General features: G+C 36.8%; 3 protein-coding genes across 3 annotated transcripts; 2 read left to right on the forward strand and 1 right to left on the reverse strand.

The window, feature by feature from the left end:
* The first annotated feature begins 2,132 nt into the window (after positions 1-2,132).
* LOC140970855 (casein kinase II subunit alpha-2) lies at positions 2,133-12,465 on the forward strand. The gene is made up of 10 exons (XM_073432803.1): positions 2,133-2,403; positions 3,153-3,282; positions 3,655-3,849; positions 9,307-9,464; positions 10,305-10,395; positions 10,473-10,538; positions 11,565-11,647; positions 11,888-11,951; positions 12,052-12,120; positions 12,208-12,465. Exons 1-10 carry the CDS (start codon positions 2,318-2,320, stop codon positions 12,265-12,267), a joined length of 1,002 nt encoding a protein of 333 aa, XP_073288904.1. The 5' UTR covers positions 2,133-2,317; the 3' UTR covers positions 12,268-12,465.
* A 723-nt stretch (positions 12,466-13,188) lies between these two features.
* LOC140970856 (uncharacterized protein At2g23090) lies at positions 13,189-15,062 on the reverse strand. Its single transcript, XM_073432804.1, has 3 exons — positions 14,821-15,062; positions 14,686-14,726; positions 13,189-13,584 (listed from the first exon to the last, which is right to left on the reverse strand). The coding sequence occupies exons 1-3, from the start codon at positions 14,894-14,896 to the stop codon at positions 13,465-13,467; spliced, it is 237 nt and encodes a 78-aa protein (XP_073288905.1). The 5' UTR covers positions 14,897-15,062; the 3' UTR covers positions 13,189-13,464.
* A 1,338-nt stretch (positions 15,063-16,400) lies between these two features.
* On the forward strand, positions 16,401-17,533 carry LOC140970858 (karrikin insensitive 2 receptor CA-like). Its single transcript, XM_073432808.1, has one exon. The coding sequence runs from the start codon at positions 16,645-16,647 to the stop codon at positions 17,458-17,460; it is 816 nt and encodes a 271-aa protein (XP_073288909.1). The 5' UTR covers positions 16,401-16,644; the 3' UTR covers positions 17,461-17,533.
* The last annotated feature ends 25 nt before the right edge of the window (positions 17,534-17,558 follow it).

A 17,558-nucleotide genomic window follows, 5' to 3' on the forward strand; every position in this document is an offset into this window, starting at 1 on the left:
AGAATCTTAGAATATTATTGTCACGTCCCGAAACCGAGACGTGTCATCGGCGTTGTTTAATAATTTAAAACCGTATAACAACAAGCCATGTAGTTCATCAAATAACCAAAAGACAGTCTATTACATAACTCAATAATCGTGTTTACAATGCGATTGAAACGAAATGCGGAAGCGTAAAATACGATAATCTAACTAAAAGATAGAATAACGAGACTGATCTTGAATCGGATCACCATCCCCAAAAGTATTTTTGTTCTTTATCTTCGATTTGTTCCTCGTTCTCATTTGAGGTGGGAATGTAAGGGGTGAGTATTTGGAAAATACTCAGTAAATGGGGGTCGATCTGGCATAACAAATATCAAGGTTATACGAATACATTATCAGAATTTCAATAATAAGCATGTTGAATCGAATACGAACAAAATACAAACATAGCACTGAAAATCATCTCATTTCCATGGTTTATTGATCAGTCCCCTATATGTTACTCCTCTAAAGGGCGAGGCCAAGAGAACGGTTATTATATCCCACCACATCAGGGCCTTAAACAAAGCATATCAAATATCGGAATTTCCTTGTCATTTCTAATTCGAATCATTACAGTGCATTTCAAATATTTCAAACATGCTTTCAAATATTATAACTAATATCAAACAACAAATTATTCAAGGATTTTCATAACAAAAAGAAATGAATATATCATGGCGATCGAATTTGAAGAAACATACATAATGTATTTTTAAACAAATGTGGACATACTTACGAAGAAAAAGTATGTTGATATATATATCAAGTAGTACACTTATGAAATGCAAGTGTACGTAAAAGTATAGCAAAAACCCACTTACGAAGAAATATATATAGCAAAGCCCACTTACTTGATTATTATTTTCGGAATAAAACGTGAAGAACTTGTGGGAGGAATTCCGCTCGAACTCTTCCGAATAGTGGCAGCACTTGAGCAGCAACCTTAGCTCAAAACTTGGGACAAAATGTGGGTAGGACGGAGGTAAACCGAGGCTTGAGAGGACGGAGGTAAACCAAGGCTTGAGAATAACCGCTATGGAGCTCGAAAATATGGATAGCTTGTGCCTTGTTTTTGGTGTGGTTTTCTTTAGCTCTTGGGGGTATTTATAGGTTCATGGAAGGGAGGTGAAGAGGCTACCATTCAATGTCATTACCACTATGTTCATGGAGGGGAGGTGAAGAGGCTACCATTCAATACCATTACCACCATGTTTATGGCCTCCTTATGACTTTAAACACCATTAAAATATTGTTATGTCCCTTCAAATTTCTCTTTGATCCATGACTTTGTGTAGCTAATTCTTGGGTCCTCACAATTATACTTTTATATTTCTAGCTGATTCTATAAATTGAACTCAAATTTCGTGTTGAGACCTGCAAAATAGCGCAGCCCATTCCCTGCGTCAAATTTGGCGCAGGGGGTTATTATTTTTTTAATTTTTTTATTTGTATTTATTATAAATATTTATATTAAAAATTATAAATATTATTTAAATTATAGTATAATATTTATTTTATTATTTTAATAATTAGATATTTAATCATAAAAAATAAAAATAATAATTGTTGATTTTTAAAATATTTACTTATTTATGTTAATTATTAATATTTAAAAACTAATTTGATTTAATGATTTATAATTAATATAATTTAATACAAATACAAAAAATTAATATAACAATACATTAACTAAAATATAATATTTAATATAAATTTATTAATAATAAAACATTAGTCATAGTTAAAAATATATTAAATAAAATATAATAATTAATATATGTAAAATAAAAAGAATATTTCAAAAATATTCTTTTGGTCGTAAGATTTGAAGTAAATGAGTTTGAGATAAATGTTGTATTTGGTGCAGAAATCGCACTATTTTAGTGTAAAATTTACACAAAAATAAATTTTGTGGTTAGAGATGATTTTACAGATATTTATTCATGAGACGAGTTAATTTATTATATTTATAATAAAAAATAATATTTATAACATAAAAATAATATTTTTTGATGAATTTTTAAAATAAAATATTCGGTTAACAGAATTATTTGGTCTAAAGTCTTTTGAATAAAGAAAAGCACAGGTATAAAAATCAGGAACTAAACATTTTCCCCCACGCTCAACATTCGAGATCCAGTAGATAACGCCACTGGCGCACCACCCCCTACTCTTACTCCGCATCTCGCTCGTGTGCGCCTTGGTCTCCTGGCGTGCGCCGGTTGCACAGCTCCCTGCTTTACTGTCCACTCCCGCCGCTGCCCTATCCTCGCAGATCTACAGCTCGGTGATGTCGAAAGCGAAGGTCTACGCGGATGTCAACGTTATTCGCCCTAGGGAATACTGGGATTACGAAAATCTCACCGTTCAATGGAGGTAAACGTTCCTTAATCCTATTTAACTTTCGATTTTGTGTTATTAAGGTAGAACTGGAGTTTTTAAATTCTTTTTCTGTGATATTTTTTCCATAAAGGAGATTCTTAATGATTATTGTATCTTAGCAGTTGATGATGTTCAACTTGTTTAGTGTTCTGGGTTTACTGCTGTTTGCATGAATGATGATCATAATTGGATGATTCATAGTCGCAAATTATTATTTTTTACTTGATTGAATTTATATACACCGGTTTTCTCTAGGCATTTTACCCGGTCCACTGGAATTTGATCAAAGCTGCTAGAACTGCAATTTGAATGTTATGTTTCAAAGCCGATTTTGATCATATCTGGATTAGGGAATCAATATACGATTTTTTATTTTTAATGTAAAACAATTCTTGAAGCCAAAAATAAATAAGCAATTTTTTCGATATTATCTTCCATTCACTTCATATGTTCAATGCTGTAGACTTCGCTTCAGTGTTTTTCTTGTTATCCAAATTTCATTCGTGTTATTGTTTTGAAGTGCTAAATAGAATTGATTATAATTATTATTTTGTTTTATGTAATGCCTTGATATATACCATCATTGAGTAGCCAATTATTCTTAAGCTATTTGAGGTTTGCAAAGTTCTTCAATATTCAGGCGTGCATGTTTGAAAAATAAAAGAATGCTATACAAGGAAGTGTAAGCAAGATTGTGGCATGTTGACTTTATATCTCGGTACAATCTTTGGGTACTTTTGCAGTGACCAGGACGACTATGAAGTTGTTCGCAAAGTTGGCAGGGGGAAATATAGTGAAGTTTTTGAAGGAATAAATGTCAACAGCAATGAGCGCTGCGTAATCAAGATTCTGAAACCTGTTAAGAAGAAAAAGGTAAAAGTTGTATTTTTACATTACTCCATAGACCAGAATATTTTGGCAAGTGCTTTTTCAGAGGATATGGTTTGCATTTCATTACGGTTAGTATATTTGAAAGGAGCATTTTGTTGTAATCATCTGCCACCTTGACAAATTTCTGAGGTGGTTATATTTGAATTGCACAGTATAAATATATACAGCATTTGTTTTGAAATTCAACTGTATTTATCAATTAGCTACTTAGGTTAATCAGAAGGTGTTGCAACTTGCGATCAAATGAGAATTTTCAAAAAGAACAAATGTTTCGGTTGTTTATAGGATTTATTGTCTATTGGTTTATTACGTTGACTTTGCAGCAGTTTTGTCCTGATTCTGATTTTTTTGCAGATAAAAAGAGAAATCAAGATTCTGCAGAATGTGTGTGGGGGACCCAATATTGTCAAACTTCTCGACATTGTCAGAGATCACCACTCAAAAACTCCTAGCTTGATATTTGAATATGTGAACAGTACAGATTTCAAAGTTTTGTACCCTACATTGACAGATTATGACATACGATACTATATTTATGAGCTTCTCAAGGTGAGAAGAAACCTCATTCAATTTCCTGCATACTCAATTTTCTTTTCCGTCCATTTTGTGATTTTTTTGATTTGCTAGTAGATGATAGATAACTTGTTAATCATTACAAAAATTCTCTTAGCTTCGTGTGGTACCTCGTTCAGGTTGTGTTTACTTTCGGAGATAGAATTGTGTTGGATAACTTATAGTGTGATTGTTAAAATAATAGAATAGGATATAGGGTAGTTATGGATAAAAAATAATATATTTAGTTTGATTGATTAAAAGTTTGATTAAAGAAGATCACAATTTTGTCCTTTTATTTCCATTTATATAGATCAAAGATTGTGAAGGAAGGGCATGTTAGGAGTTTTTTCATTTTCTTTCCTTTTATAGAACCACATATTACACTCAAATCAAGGACTAACAGTCATTCACATGTAAAATTATTAACGGTTCTTTGAGTTTAAGAAAATTTTCATTTTTGTAAGTGACCATTCGATGAGTTGGGATAAATAACTCTATCACATTTTAATTACCCTAAGTAAACACAGGCTTAGTAGAGTAAATTCCATTTTGGACAATATCAGAGACCACAGACTTCTGTCTTCATTTTATTGTCTTGGCGAGAAATGGAAAATATTTTGTTATTATTTCAGAATCTCTAGCTTTCAATCATATGTTATACCTTTTGGTATGAAGCCATTATCATCACTAGAGGCAGGGTGAATGTGTCTTGGGACCAGGTTGCTAGTGTTATAGGACAATACGTTAAGAGGAGGATCGAAATACATCCTTTCCAAGCTAACAAAGTGGTTTGGTGGCGTGCGTCCCCGAAGGAATGGGATTACTTTACTCCACTAAAAAGAGGTTTCTTCGACGGGGGTGTGGCATTAGACTTCGAGAAGTGGAGGCCAGATATTAATTCATCGGAATCGATTCTCTGTTGCTGTAACAGCTGGATCAAGATTGTAGGGCTACCTTGGCATTTATGGACCATCGACAACTTCAAGGTAATCGGGGAGCAGTGTGGGGGTTTAGTGGAGGTTAGTAACGACACAAGACTTCTTAGAGACCTAGGGGCTGCGAAGATTAAGGTCAAAGGAAAATCAGATGGTTTTATATCCAACAAAGTGAGGTTGCCAATCAACGGGGTCATCACGGATCTTATTATCAGTGTTGAAACTTTCGACATTAAGGATTATGAGTTTTACGGAAAACAGACCTACGCTCAAGCATTGATCAATGGCAAGAGGAGAATGGCCGGCTGGGGAAAAAAAAATATTGGCAGGGACATGAAGGAAAAAGGTGAGCCAACACTCAGACACATGGAACGAATCGAAGATTTGCAGGGTTCAAAGAAAACAAGCAGAGCAGTGGAAGAGGTCAAAGATAAAAAAGTGCCGACAGTCAACCACAAGGAAAGAAAGGTAGATAAAATTTTGCGACGAATCTCACCAAAAAATATCGAGGAGTATAGAAGATCTCATATTCATTCTTTATCCAATGGAGACGGTGAGGATAAAGAACTTACAAAGACGGCCGAGGGATCGCACTCACTTCTGAATCCCAATGGACAGATGGTCGAAGTGATAGATTATGATCGAGTAATGGAAGATTTGAGCAAGACAGGAGATTGCGAGCAGGATGACACAGATGATATTGAGCTAGAACAACCTGAAGATGACCAATTGGAAGACGGTTTTGACTCCACTGAATCGGGCAACCTCTTTTCTACTCAATCTGAGTCGCAGGCAAATAATGACGAAGTCGAATTGGATATTCAAGGTTTGTTTACACAAGACGATGAAAAACAGCCTCTCAAACAACTTTCGATTCTCGGTAACACTAAACCTCTAGTGGCGTCTTTCATTGCTTTGGGTAAGTCTAGTGGGTTTCTAGGAAGGGGCCAATCAATCGTCTCTGACAATCCGGGGTCCGAGAGAATAACTCATTCAGGATTTGAAAGGGAAGTAGATCTTCATGATCCAAGGAAGCCTCAGATAGATATCATTCATCCAGCAGACGAAAAGGTCGTGATCAGATCATCGGGTAAGCTTAGCAGAGAGCTTGTTAGGTTGCAGTGCGGAGTCAACTATGACAAAGGCTCGACCTCGAAGGGTTCAACTCGATCGTTATGAAGATTTGTTCCTGGAATATTAGAGGGGGAGGGATAGCCAGAAAAAGATAATTAGTGCGTACGGTTATACGCAAGGAAAACCCGGATATCGCCGTGGTTTTAGAAACCAAGAGAATTACAGTTGATCGGCGCTTTGTAGCAAGTCTGTGGAAGTCTAGATATGTCGATTGGGTGTGTTTACCAGCGGAAGGAAGATCAGGTGGCATTCTAATCTTGTGGGATCCTCGAGTGATTGCGGTGCGTGACAATCTGATTGGGAATTTCTCGGTTTCGATTCAAATCCAGCGCCAAGATGATATCACTTGGTGGTTCTCGGCAATTTATGGCCTATATAATCCAAGGCAACGTGAGTTATTTTGGGAGGAATTAGCAGGGTTGCACACCATATGCGGGGACAAATGGTGTGTAGGAGGTGATTTTAACGTGGTTCGAAATTTGAATGAAAAGTTGAATAGCAACTCCTTCACAACAAGTATGCAATGCTTTGATGTTCTTATTGAGGAATTGTGTCTTCACGATCCCCCTTTAATGAATGCAAATTTTACCTGGTCCAGTTTCAGAGAAAGCCCCATTTGTTGTAGATTAGACAGGTTCCTCTTTACCGTGGGGTGGAAAGCCATTTTCCCCACGTTTAGACAGACAGTGCTTCCGAGAATAACGTCTGATCATCACCCAATCGTATTGGACACTACGAGGCTGAAATGGGGACCATCACCGTTCAGATTTGAGAATGTATGGCTTTCACACAACAAATTTAAAGAGTCACTTGCAGTGTGGTGGAACAGTGGGAACACACAAGCTTGGGCAGGTTTTAAGTTTATGATGAAACTCAAATAAACAAAAAAAAAGGTCTCCATCTGGAATAAAGAGGTCTTCGGTGATCTTAATCTCAAAATTAAAGAGCTGCAAAATAAGATCTCTCACTTAGACGCGACAGAGGCAGACGGATCTTGTTCAATCGAATTACAGGAGCAGCGTAGGGATGCAAGAAGCGAGTTGGAAACTTTTACTAGCCGGAAACTGCAGATGGAAGGTCAAAAGGCAAAAGTTAAATGGCTGAAAGATGGGGATCAAAACTCTAAGTTCTTCCACTCGTTGCTGAAAAACAGAAGAAACAAAGCGATGATTGATAAGATTGAGTTGGATGATGGGTCATTACTTTCAGAGGAATCAGAGATTGAGAAGGCAATCATCGATTACTACAAAAGATTGTACAGAAAATCTGAAGGAGATGGATCAAGTTTAGAGGGCCTGGAGTGGATGCCGTTAGATTCCACGGAGGCTGCAAAGCTGGAAGAGCCATTCTCCGAGGAGGAGATCAGTCGTGCAGTTCATCATTGTGATGGTAACAAGGCTCCGGGACCGGATGGGTTTACACTAGCTTTCTTTCAAAAAAGCTGGGATACTATTAAAGATGATCTCTTGAAAGTCTTTGCTGAGTTTTTTGAAGATGGCATCGTTAATGGAAGTACCAATGAAACCTACCTGTGTCTCATTCCAAAAAAGCAACAGGCCACAAAGATCAAAGACTTTAGACCAATCAGTCTAATCACCAGTTTGTACAAAATATTGGCTAAAGTTTTAACCAACAGATTGAAGGAGGTGATGAGCAAAACAGTGGCGGAGAACCAATGTGCTTTCATTCATGGAAGACAGATTACAGATTGTTGCCTCATAGCCAACGAAGTCATCGAGGAGTATAGAAAGAAAAAAAAGAACGGATGGATTTTGAAAGTAGATTTTGAAAAAGCTTATGACAACGTGGATTGGAGATTTCTAGATTTCGTACTTGATAAAAAGGGTTTCGGAGTAAAGTGGAGGAAATGGATCAAGGGTTGTGTCTCTAATGTGTCATATTCAATTTTCATTAATGGGAGACCAAGGGGGAAGTTTAAAGGGGAAAGGGGTCTCAGACAAGGGACCCTTTATCACCTTTTCTCATTAATCTTGTGATTTATGGGCTAGGAAGAATGGTTGATCGGGCAAAGTCTACAAACACAGTCAGAGGACTCGAGGTTGGGAGAAACAAAGTAGAAGTTTCACACATTCAATTTGCGGATGACACTCTCTTTCTCGTTCAATCTGAGCAACATTTGAAGGCCGTCGTAGAACTCCTTAAAATGTTTTGTTCGAAATCAGGGTTGAAAATTAACTTCGAGAAAAGTTCTTTGCTTGGTTTTAACCGTTCGGGTATTGAAGTTGACGGTGTGGCAGCGGCGATTGGTTGTAAGAAAGAAGATTGGCCTATTAAGTACCTCGGAGCACGATTGGGAGGAAACCCATCGAAATTGGAATTTTGGGGACCGGTAATTTCTAAGATGTCCAATAAGTTGGCTAGTTGGAAAAAGGCATTCCTATCTAAAGGTGGTCGATTAACACTGATCCAGTCAGTGTTAAGTGCACTACCTACTTACTTTATGTCACTATTCATGGCCCCAAACAGAGTGGCAAAGCAAATGGAATGATATTGTTATTTCCCTTTCTCCTCTCAAATCTGGAAAGTACCGATCCCACAAAAGGTGAAAGTGTTCTCTTGGATTGTTGCATTGGGAAAATTGCAGACGAGTGACAAAGTGCATAAAAGAAACCCGAATTATGCCTTATGCCCTCAGTGGTGCGTTTTGTGTAAGAACAATGAGGAAAACCAAGATCACCTCTTGATTCACTGCTCTTTTACAAGAAGTTTATGGATTAAGGTTATGCAACACTAGGGATTTGAATGGACCTTTCCTCTCAATTCAAGAGACATGTTCGTTATGGAGCACAGTTACCTCAAGGGAAAGGGCCTCAGAAACTTTTGGTGCATTATTATTCACTGCTTATTTTGGTCGATATGGCTTGAGCGCAATAACAGAGTTTTCAACGACATAGAAGAGTCTTCAGAGAATTTGTGGGAGATAATTAAAATCAGAGTGGCGAGATGGATACTAACCATACCCTCGTTCCAGCACTTATTGTTATCAGATCTTGCTAGGGATTGGTGTTTTATTTGTTCTTGACTTGATCCTAGATTTAATTTCTCGTCGTGGATCGTGGATCACTCATCCACTTCGCATTGTAACCTTTCATATTTATTATTAATATATTAGTTTCTTATCAAAAAAAAAAAGGATTATATGATATTGAGTTAATAGTGTTCAAGATGAAGTCCCAACTTGTGTTAAAACTTTCATTTTCCAATAGAAGAGTGCTGATAAATTGAGTTTCTGTAAGATGTGTTGGGTGACTCATCTGCTCATATTTGTGCATCAAGATTATATGGTATCACATCTTCTTTTTTTTTGATACACCATGTTTTATAGCAGTCTGAAAACTAAAATTTCTCTATGTTCGTGCAGGCATTGGATTATTGTCATTCACAGGGAATAATGCACAGAGATGTTAAACCTCACAATGTAATGATAGATCATGAGTTGCGAAAGCTACGTTTGATAGATTGGGGCCTTGCAGAATTTTACCACCCTGGCAAGGAATATAATGTTCGTGTAGCTTCAAGGTAATATGTACTTCAGTGAAAAGATAGGGATTCGCTAAATCAGTTTCTGCACATGCAACTCTTATCAGCCCTTCATGTTTTTAGCTGTCTTTTACGGTTGCCTGGTTTCACATACAGGAGAAACTTTTCTTTTAGCAGTGATATCTTCGACTTCTAATCTTGCAATCCTGGAATAAAACTGTGACTACAGACTTGATAATTTTTACCCTATTTTAATCAACTCATAAATGTTATTTGTGTACAACACCTTAAGCAGTTTTATTCCTATTTGTCTGTGCTCTATTTCCTTCTTTTGTATATCCTATGCACGATATAGAAGTGAAAGTGATAGGTTTAGGTTGTGCACTAGAGGAAATGCCCACAACTCCTGATGGTTCTCTGGTTGCAATTTGTGAATTTGTTACTGTTACATCTCCAGATATTTCCTGCTTTTAGGTCTAGCCATCTTAAGTTTGACACTGAAGTAAAATTCATCTGGCACTCCCACCCACCTGCTTTGACTGAAAGTATGAATCAGTGAAAATGCATACCTATAGGTGTGGGTGTTTTGCGGTTTACGCTATTTTTCGAAAACAATGCCAAAAAATGACGTAGCTGATGATAACAACACGTTGAGTTTGTTAGCTAAAGCCTTATAACCATATTAAACATCACCTCGTAGAAATGGAAGTTGAATTTAGTTGTAGCAAGTTTTTTTACACATAATGCTATCCTTTTCTATCTTGAATCCGCTTCGTGAGGTGATTTGTGCAAGTATGGCTTCGTTTTGTCTTCTTCTTTTTTTATTAAGCTAAAATGTTGTTAGTCCTTTTGAATCCTTGAAATGTCTCTTCCACCCAGATACTTTAAGGGTCCGGAACTACTTGTTGATTTGCAAGACTATGACTATTCTTTAGATATGTGGAGCCTTGGTTGCATGTTTGCTGGAATGGTGAGAACTTTAAATGATGCACTGTGGGTGGTCCTCTTTTGGGGTGGTCCTCTTTATTTTGTGCTTTCTTGATGTAGATTTTCCGCAAGGAACCTTTCTTTTATGGGCACGACAACCAGGATCAACTTGTTAAAATTGCTAAGGTAATGCAATTTTGTCCTATTCCCGAACAATGAGATCTTTTGAACTTTAGCATATGACTCTGCTTCCCTATATTAGTTTTGCCCTGTCCGTATGTGGTTAAATATATCATTAACCTGATTTCTGCAGTGATCATACACTTTCAAGTGTTAAGAAAATTTCTGATCAAAATAATCAGGATCAGAAATGAGTAACTCAATCCCAACCTTTTAATCCAATCCATTTGCAGGATTTTGTTCCAAAACATTTTTTTCCCATCTGTCTAATATGTAATTATATTAGTTTATCACTTTATTGACACGTAGATTAATTAAAAAATTGTTAAACTTTAAAAAAACATTAATGGAAATAATTTAAAATTCAAAATATAACTTTTATTGATTTTATAAATGATAACAATTTGAAGTGTTTATTGATCTGATTTTATTAGTGATATGATTGTATATTTTGGTTTCAAGTCATTCAGTTTAACCTTGTCTGTTCCAATCAACCGAATGTAGCTGCATGTCAAGATAAACTTTCCAAATAATACTTGTAGATCAACATATAGACGTTTTTGGTGAAAAAAAAAAAAAAAAGATAGTCACGGCCTCCTCAATGACGGCAATCCACTTAAAACTAGATTGTTGACCTTCCACTTCTTAACATCTGGAAGTTTTTGGGGAAAGGCTAGTTTCAAATTGATAATGATGCGTAAGTTCACCAAATAAATGCATAGAATAAGGGAACTAAGGCATACGACACTGTTTCATCATCAGCTTTTCTACCTGGCTTTTCTCACGAGTATTGCATTAGTAAGTTACATACTCCGCTGGAAGCAGCTCCTTCCTTCTCAATACCCAGGCATCTATCCAATAAATTTGGGTTTTGAATCGTAGAGTTGCAATGGCCTATGATTTGGATATTGAATACCATAGCCGGAATGTTTTACGAAAGAAGGTTACAATAACAAGGCGCTAGCAGTTTTTGATGAAATTTGACTTGTTTCCTCGTGTAGTTTGATATCTGCTTTCGAACTGATGTTTCAGGTGCTTGGGACTGATGAATTGAATGCTTATTTACACAAATATCGTTTGGAGCTTGATCCTCAACTCGAAGCTCTTGTTGGAAGGTGTGTTAATGCACAACTGCAATCAAGTTAAATTGGCACTGCTTCACTCAGACACTCTAGACTGGGTCACAATACCAAATAAGATTTTCCGTTTTCATCCCTTCCCAGATTGATCTCTTATTAGCGATCAGCCTATCAGTGTGGCTCTATTAGATGCTATATTATAAAAATACGAAGTCTGTCTTGGTATAGGGCATCTATACATAAAATAATTAACTTTTCCATTTTTTCATTTGTCAGACATAGCAGGAAACCATGGTCGAAGTTTATAAATGCTGATAATCAGCATCTTGTTTCACCAGAGGTGTGCATACAAATCTTTTTCATTGATTGCATTTTGTTTTACCTCAAAAGATGGGGACAATCGGAGTACAATTTGAGTTGATTTTTATTGTTAAATGCAGGCCATAGATTTTCTTGACAAACTCCTTCGTTATGATCATCAGGACAGGCTCACTGCAAGAGAGGCAATGGTAGTTTTCATCGCTTTTGACTTCTAGTCTATTGCAGCATATTTGGATGCAGTTTTGAAAATTGATGGTTCTTGATGATGTTCGCAGGCGCACCCATATTTCTTGCAGGTCAGGGCTGCAGAAAATAGCAGGATAAGGACCCAATAAAATGTTTGGCTCCCTTCGTTCTGAACACCGCAGAGATGTGTATTGAATATCCAACACCTATCCTGGTTGGGTAAATTCTAAGAATGCTCGTGTATTATCGATCTAGAAGTTTGTTGTCTGAGCTAAATTTATTGATACTATACTAAAACCTATGCATTTAACTTTGATTCGATTATCTGAAGACTTCCATTGTGCCAACCTTGGGAGAAGATTTTACTTCTCTTTTAAGTTGATTTTTTTTTTTGGAAGAATTTAGTTGATTTTGGATTGGTCCGATATGGGGGAAAATAATTTTTTGTGATTAGATTTTTTGTATTGTTTAATCAGGCAGGACTCAGGGGCATTATTTATTTTCGAATATCCAAATATCTTGATTCCGGTGAGAAGATAAGACTCAAGACATACCTTGACGATAGTCTAGAGAGTCTCTTTTTTGTGCAACTTACTTTCAAATAAATAAACAAGAGAAATTAATGTGCTGGGCTCAATCAACTAAATTCAAACAGGGAAACATAGCGGGGAGGTATATCCCCGTTAATCTGCAGCAATATTTTGAGAACCCGTGAGAAAAGGAAAAAAATTACTGAAATGAAATTATTAAGGTGCGCAGCCGAGAAAGCTCTATTTACCTGAAATACGTGTTCAATTCAAATTCCAATAACATTTTACTTGGTTGGCAACCGCCCACCATCACCAGCCAATCCTACAGATAACATGTTTTTGCCTAAGTTTTGTTTCTAATAAAAAGCTGTGTGGTCCAAGTCTATTACATGAACCACCAATGCTTGAACCATTTGCACACAATCAATTCAGATAATTAGCCTGAAATATGATAGACTATCGCCCGCTATCTTCGGCAGAAATCAAATCCAAAACTTAACAACTCCGAGCCATTTGCCTTTGCATCTGGAGGAATATCGATGAAGAGAAACATGAATGTGGCTATAGATCAAATCATCAAATATATCTAAAGAATGATTTTTGGAGAAAGATCCAACACGAAGTTGCAACACTATTAAAAATAATTTTAGTCATCTTCCGAAGTAACATGCAAGTCCATCAAAGAAAATATAACAAACCAAAATCGTCTTGGTTTTGTAACTAATAAATTATTCGGCTCCACAGGCCAATGCTCACAAGTGCCAACTACACAGAACAGTGCCTCCTTTCCAAAGATTTTATAGCCCTCAAGTAAAATCATTGCTTCAGATGGGGGAAACAAGAGTGGAGATCAACTTTGGGATGCTTTGCTTCTGCATGTTCCTTGCACTTCACCTCCGAAGTAGTGCACATGAATGTCTGCATACACACCTTGCACTGCATGGGGCAAAACCAAAAGAAATTCAATGTAGTCACTAACATCTACGATTGATCATCATGAAAACAGTAGCACCTAAAGGCAATTGTCTTCCTAGCCTCGCAGCTGAAAGACAAATTGCACTAAATGCTGCAAAATAGCATTTTCAAGCAACTAGAATAACACCTAAAGTACGCACATAGCATCAGGCTATATCATGCATCAACATATGCAATTTTAGTCGGTGATGAACAAAAATATCTTCAATTTGCACCACAAAGTCGAAAAGGTTAGAAAGGATAGTCAAATATCTTGTCTTCTGTAAAAAATTTAGTAAAGAAGATAATCATGTTAAATTCATCAAATAGAAAAAATTCTATTGTACAAGATATGATGAATGTAATAACAAGATTTTGGTTCCGAAAGTAAATGAGTTCTTTCCATAATCTCATGAGCAAGAAAGTCATACACTCCTGCTATTGAGAAATAATTCCCAACGATTCTGACCATTTTATAACTCTTCATTTCACTTTTTCTACGACCTGTTAGATTAATATTCTATAAAGGGTAGATCATCCATCCAATAATAAGATTGATCCGCTATTGTGAAGCCATGGGTAGGTTGAGAAAATGATGTCTTTACTTCATTGATGCATAATTAAAAGAATCGTATCATGGAAAACCAGAAGCATATTGTTTGGAGTCCGTGGTTTCCCATAAAGTGGGGAAAATGAGTGGGATAACCGAAAACGAGTTTTTTCAGAGAAGACTTAGAAAAACAATAGAAATCTTTTCCAATCAACAAAAATCTGGCCTTCATCATCCAATGAACCAAGATGAAGTGTTCGTGAACATGATTACTAATAATCATTAATCAATCAAGATTGCACAAATTATATTCAAACAACGTAAATATAGGAATTCAAGCGAAGTTTAGAGCTTCATCAAATGTATTTCCTTCACAAACATAGATTCTTTTCAGGTAGTTGTTTCGCGACCACAGAAAATCTACGGCATAAACTACCAAAACTCAACTTCCAACAAGCATCGCACCGCACCAAATCATGACACCATAAGCACATCGATAACTATTACCTAGACATACAGTTAAAAAAAAGTACCTGGATTGTCATGGCTTTCTTGTTGGAATCTAGCTGGCTCCCTACACAGATCGGATAATTCAGGAATTCAGCACGATAAATAAGAGAGAATTTGAAAATTATTATATATATATATATATATACACTTTTGGGAACCTTTTCCAGCAGCTTTCAATTTCTCCAGGTTCTTCTCGCGAGCCATCTTCGATTTTTGACCGTTCCCACCGCCCATGCTTTTCTATTGCTCTGGTGCGCCTTCGAATCGATTATCAGAAATTGCAAACCCTAGAAATAGACTCCTCTTCTCTCTTCGCTTGAGCTAGAGAAAAAGAAGTAAAACTGGGAATTTATGGACACAAACGCGAAGGCTGTGTTTATTCAGAGTTGTCAAAAAATTCAACAGGGGCAAGATGGGCCGACCCACCATTCGGGAGTGGTGAGATTGATCGGTTGGTTTGGATAGGTTGGCTCACAACCTGTCAGACAACGAGTTGGGTTCAGGTGAGTTTGGCCAAACCCAGACTCGACCCATCAACCATTGGACATGCCCCACCTTAACTCATGAACCAGACAGGTCTAACCCGAATTGAACTCTGGACTCCACCAAATTTATTTTTTAAAATACAAAATAATTTTTTTAAAAATTAATTAATCATTAAAGTTATTTTAAATTTTATAATAATAATATTTAAAAAATTTATACTTAAAATTTATCAATTTTTATTCAGTTAATAATTAATAAAAAAATATGTAAATATATATTTTCATATTGAATATATTTATTTCATATTAAAATATTATAAAATAAAAGTAAGAATAAAATATTATTATTAAATATAGAAAATTATTATTAATAATGATATATATGTGTATGTGCGTGTGTACGGGTCGGGTCCGATTAAACTCGAGATTTATCTCGTTGGGACAAGTTTAATATGGTGTTAGTTTTCGATCCAGCCATTGTTATCTTTAGTAGCGACCCGCCATTAATACGGATTAGAAAATTTCTAATCCAACTCACCTATTTAGCAGGACGGGTCAATCCGACAAGTGTGACCCCTTTTTGACAATTGTAAGTGTATGTATTTCTTGGTATTTATAATGAACTCCAATTAATATAATAAAATTATTGCATGTGTTTAAGTAGATGAAGTAGATGAATATTTAGTCAATGATCATAGATGAGTGTGTACGTAGAGCTTGACTAATTTTATTTATCTAACTAGAGTGTTTTGTAGTATAATGCATTGGCCAGAAATTTTACTCTTTGCATATTGAAAATAGTGGCAATTGACACACACACACACACACAAACAAACACACACATATACATATATATATACATATATATATACATATATATATATATATATCATGTCAAATCCCCGGAAATAGATGAATTAGTCTTTATTCTTCAAACATCATCAAGTTGCTAGCTATATCTCATGAAGATTGGAATTGCTTCCTGAATTCGCATTGTTGCAATACGGCGCTTAAATCTTTAACTCGTAGGACCAGAAAATCTTATCAAGATTCCTTGCCAATGCTGGATTTATTTTGGCCCAGCTTTCTTCAAATTAAAGCAAATGGTATTAGTTTTCAATATCATCTGTTTATGTAATGGTTTCAACCATAAACTTCGTACATCCATCCAAATCAATATGCGGGAAGAGTAATAAAATCAAGTTACTCAGTTTTGCGAATTTCAAATGTATTGTTATTTACAATTACATCAAATAAAACCAGATTTGGTGTCGCTGTTAATAGTTTATCACCAAAACTCTGTTTTAAAACGAGACAGTAATTTAATGATTTAATCAGAAACCTTATCCGAAAATTCATGTGGTTGTCTCTGTTCATCTCTGTCACTGTCCAGACTCTCGTGCCTGTGTCCCAATCTCAGCCTACAACACCAGCAAGTCCACGCATTTCCCACGCTAAACCCAATATACCAACCACCGATCACCATCGAATTTCGAAATGGGAATCGCCGAAGAAGTCCACAACGTGCGGGTACTAGGCTCCGGCCAGCTGCAGACTATAGTCCTTGGCCACGGATTCGGCACCGACCAATCTGTGTGGAAGCACCTCCTGCCGCACCTCGTCGAGGATTATCGCGTGGTGCTCTACGACAACATGGGAGCCGGTACGACGAATCCGGATTACTTTGATTTCGAGAGGTACTCGAGCCTGGAGGGATACGCGCGCGATTTGATCGCGATACTGGAGGAGCTTCAGGTACAGTCGTCTATATTTGTTGGCCATTCTGTCTCGGCGATGATTGGGGCCATCGCGTCAATTACGCATCCTCATCTTTTCTCCAAGATTGTGGCCATTTCTGCCTCTCCCAGGTATCTGAACGACGTGGATTACTACGGAGGATTCGAAGAAAACGATCTCCAGCAACTATTCAATGCCATGAGATCAAACTACAACGCATGGTGTGCTGGATTCGCACCCTTAGCCGTCGGAGGAGACATGGTAGGTGTCGCTGTTCAAGAATTTAGTCGAACCTTGTTCAACATGAGACCCGACATAGCATTAAGCGTGGCACAAACAATATTTCAAAGCGACATGAGACCATATCTAGGCCATGTAATAGTCCCGTGTCACGTGATACAGAGCATGAATGACTTGGCTGTGCCAGTAGTGGTTTCCGAGTACCTCCACCAAAACCTTGGTGGCAAATCGATCGTCGAGGTTATGTCAACCGATGGTCATTTGCCGCAGTTGAGCTCGCCGGATGTCGTTACTCCGGTGCTCCTCAGGCATATTAGATATGACATTGCGGCTTGATGGCTTTTGACTCTTTCGTGTGGTGTTTTGCTAGCATATGTTTTTGGACCTGTAATTCGGTTGTATTCTTTTTTATATAGTGTTACACACACACACAC

The sequence above is a fragment of the Primulina huaijiensis genome, chromosome 2 (genome assembly GCF_012295235.1).
Source record: "Primulina huaijiensis isolate GDHJ02 chromosome 2, ASM1229523v2, whole genome shotgun sequence".
NCBI lineage: Eukaryota > Viridiplantae > Streptophyta > Magnoliopsida > Lamiales > Gesneriaceae > Primulina > Primulina huaijiensis.

Excerpts from the sequence above, each read along its gene's own strand:
- LOC140970855 (XM_073432803.1), top strand. The coding sequence starts at position 2,318 with ATGTCGAAAGCGAAGGTCTACGCGGATGTCAACGTTATTCGCCCTAGG. Across the intron at positions 3,850-9,306 it reads ATATTTATGAGCTTCTCAAG|GCATTGGATTATTGTCATTC; the intron begins GTGAGAAGAAAC and ends ATGTTCGTGCAG. Across the intron at positions 11,952-12,051 it reads AGCATCTTGTTTCACCAGAG|GCCATAGATTTTCTTGACAA; the intron begins GTGTGCATACAA and ends TGTTAAATGCAG.
- LOC140970856 (XM_073432804.1), bottom strand. The coding sequence starts at position 14,896 with ATGGGCGGTGGGAACGGTCAAAAATCGAAGATGGCTCGCGAGAAGAAC. Across the intron at positions 14,727-14,820 it reads ATTGAAAGCTGCTGGAAAAG|GGAGCCAGCTAGATTCCAAC; the intron begins GTTCCCAAAAGT and ends CGATCTGTGTAG. Across the intron at positions 13,585-14,685 it reads AGAAAGCCATGACAATCCAG|TGCAAGGTGTGTATGCAGAC; the intron begins GTACTTTTTTTT and ends TGCCCCATGCAG.
- LOC140970858 (XM_073432808.1), top strand. The coding sequence starts at position 16,645 with ATGGGAATCGCCGAAGAAGTCCACAACGTGCGGGTACTAGGCTCCGGC.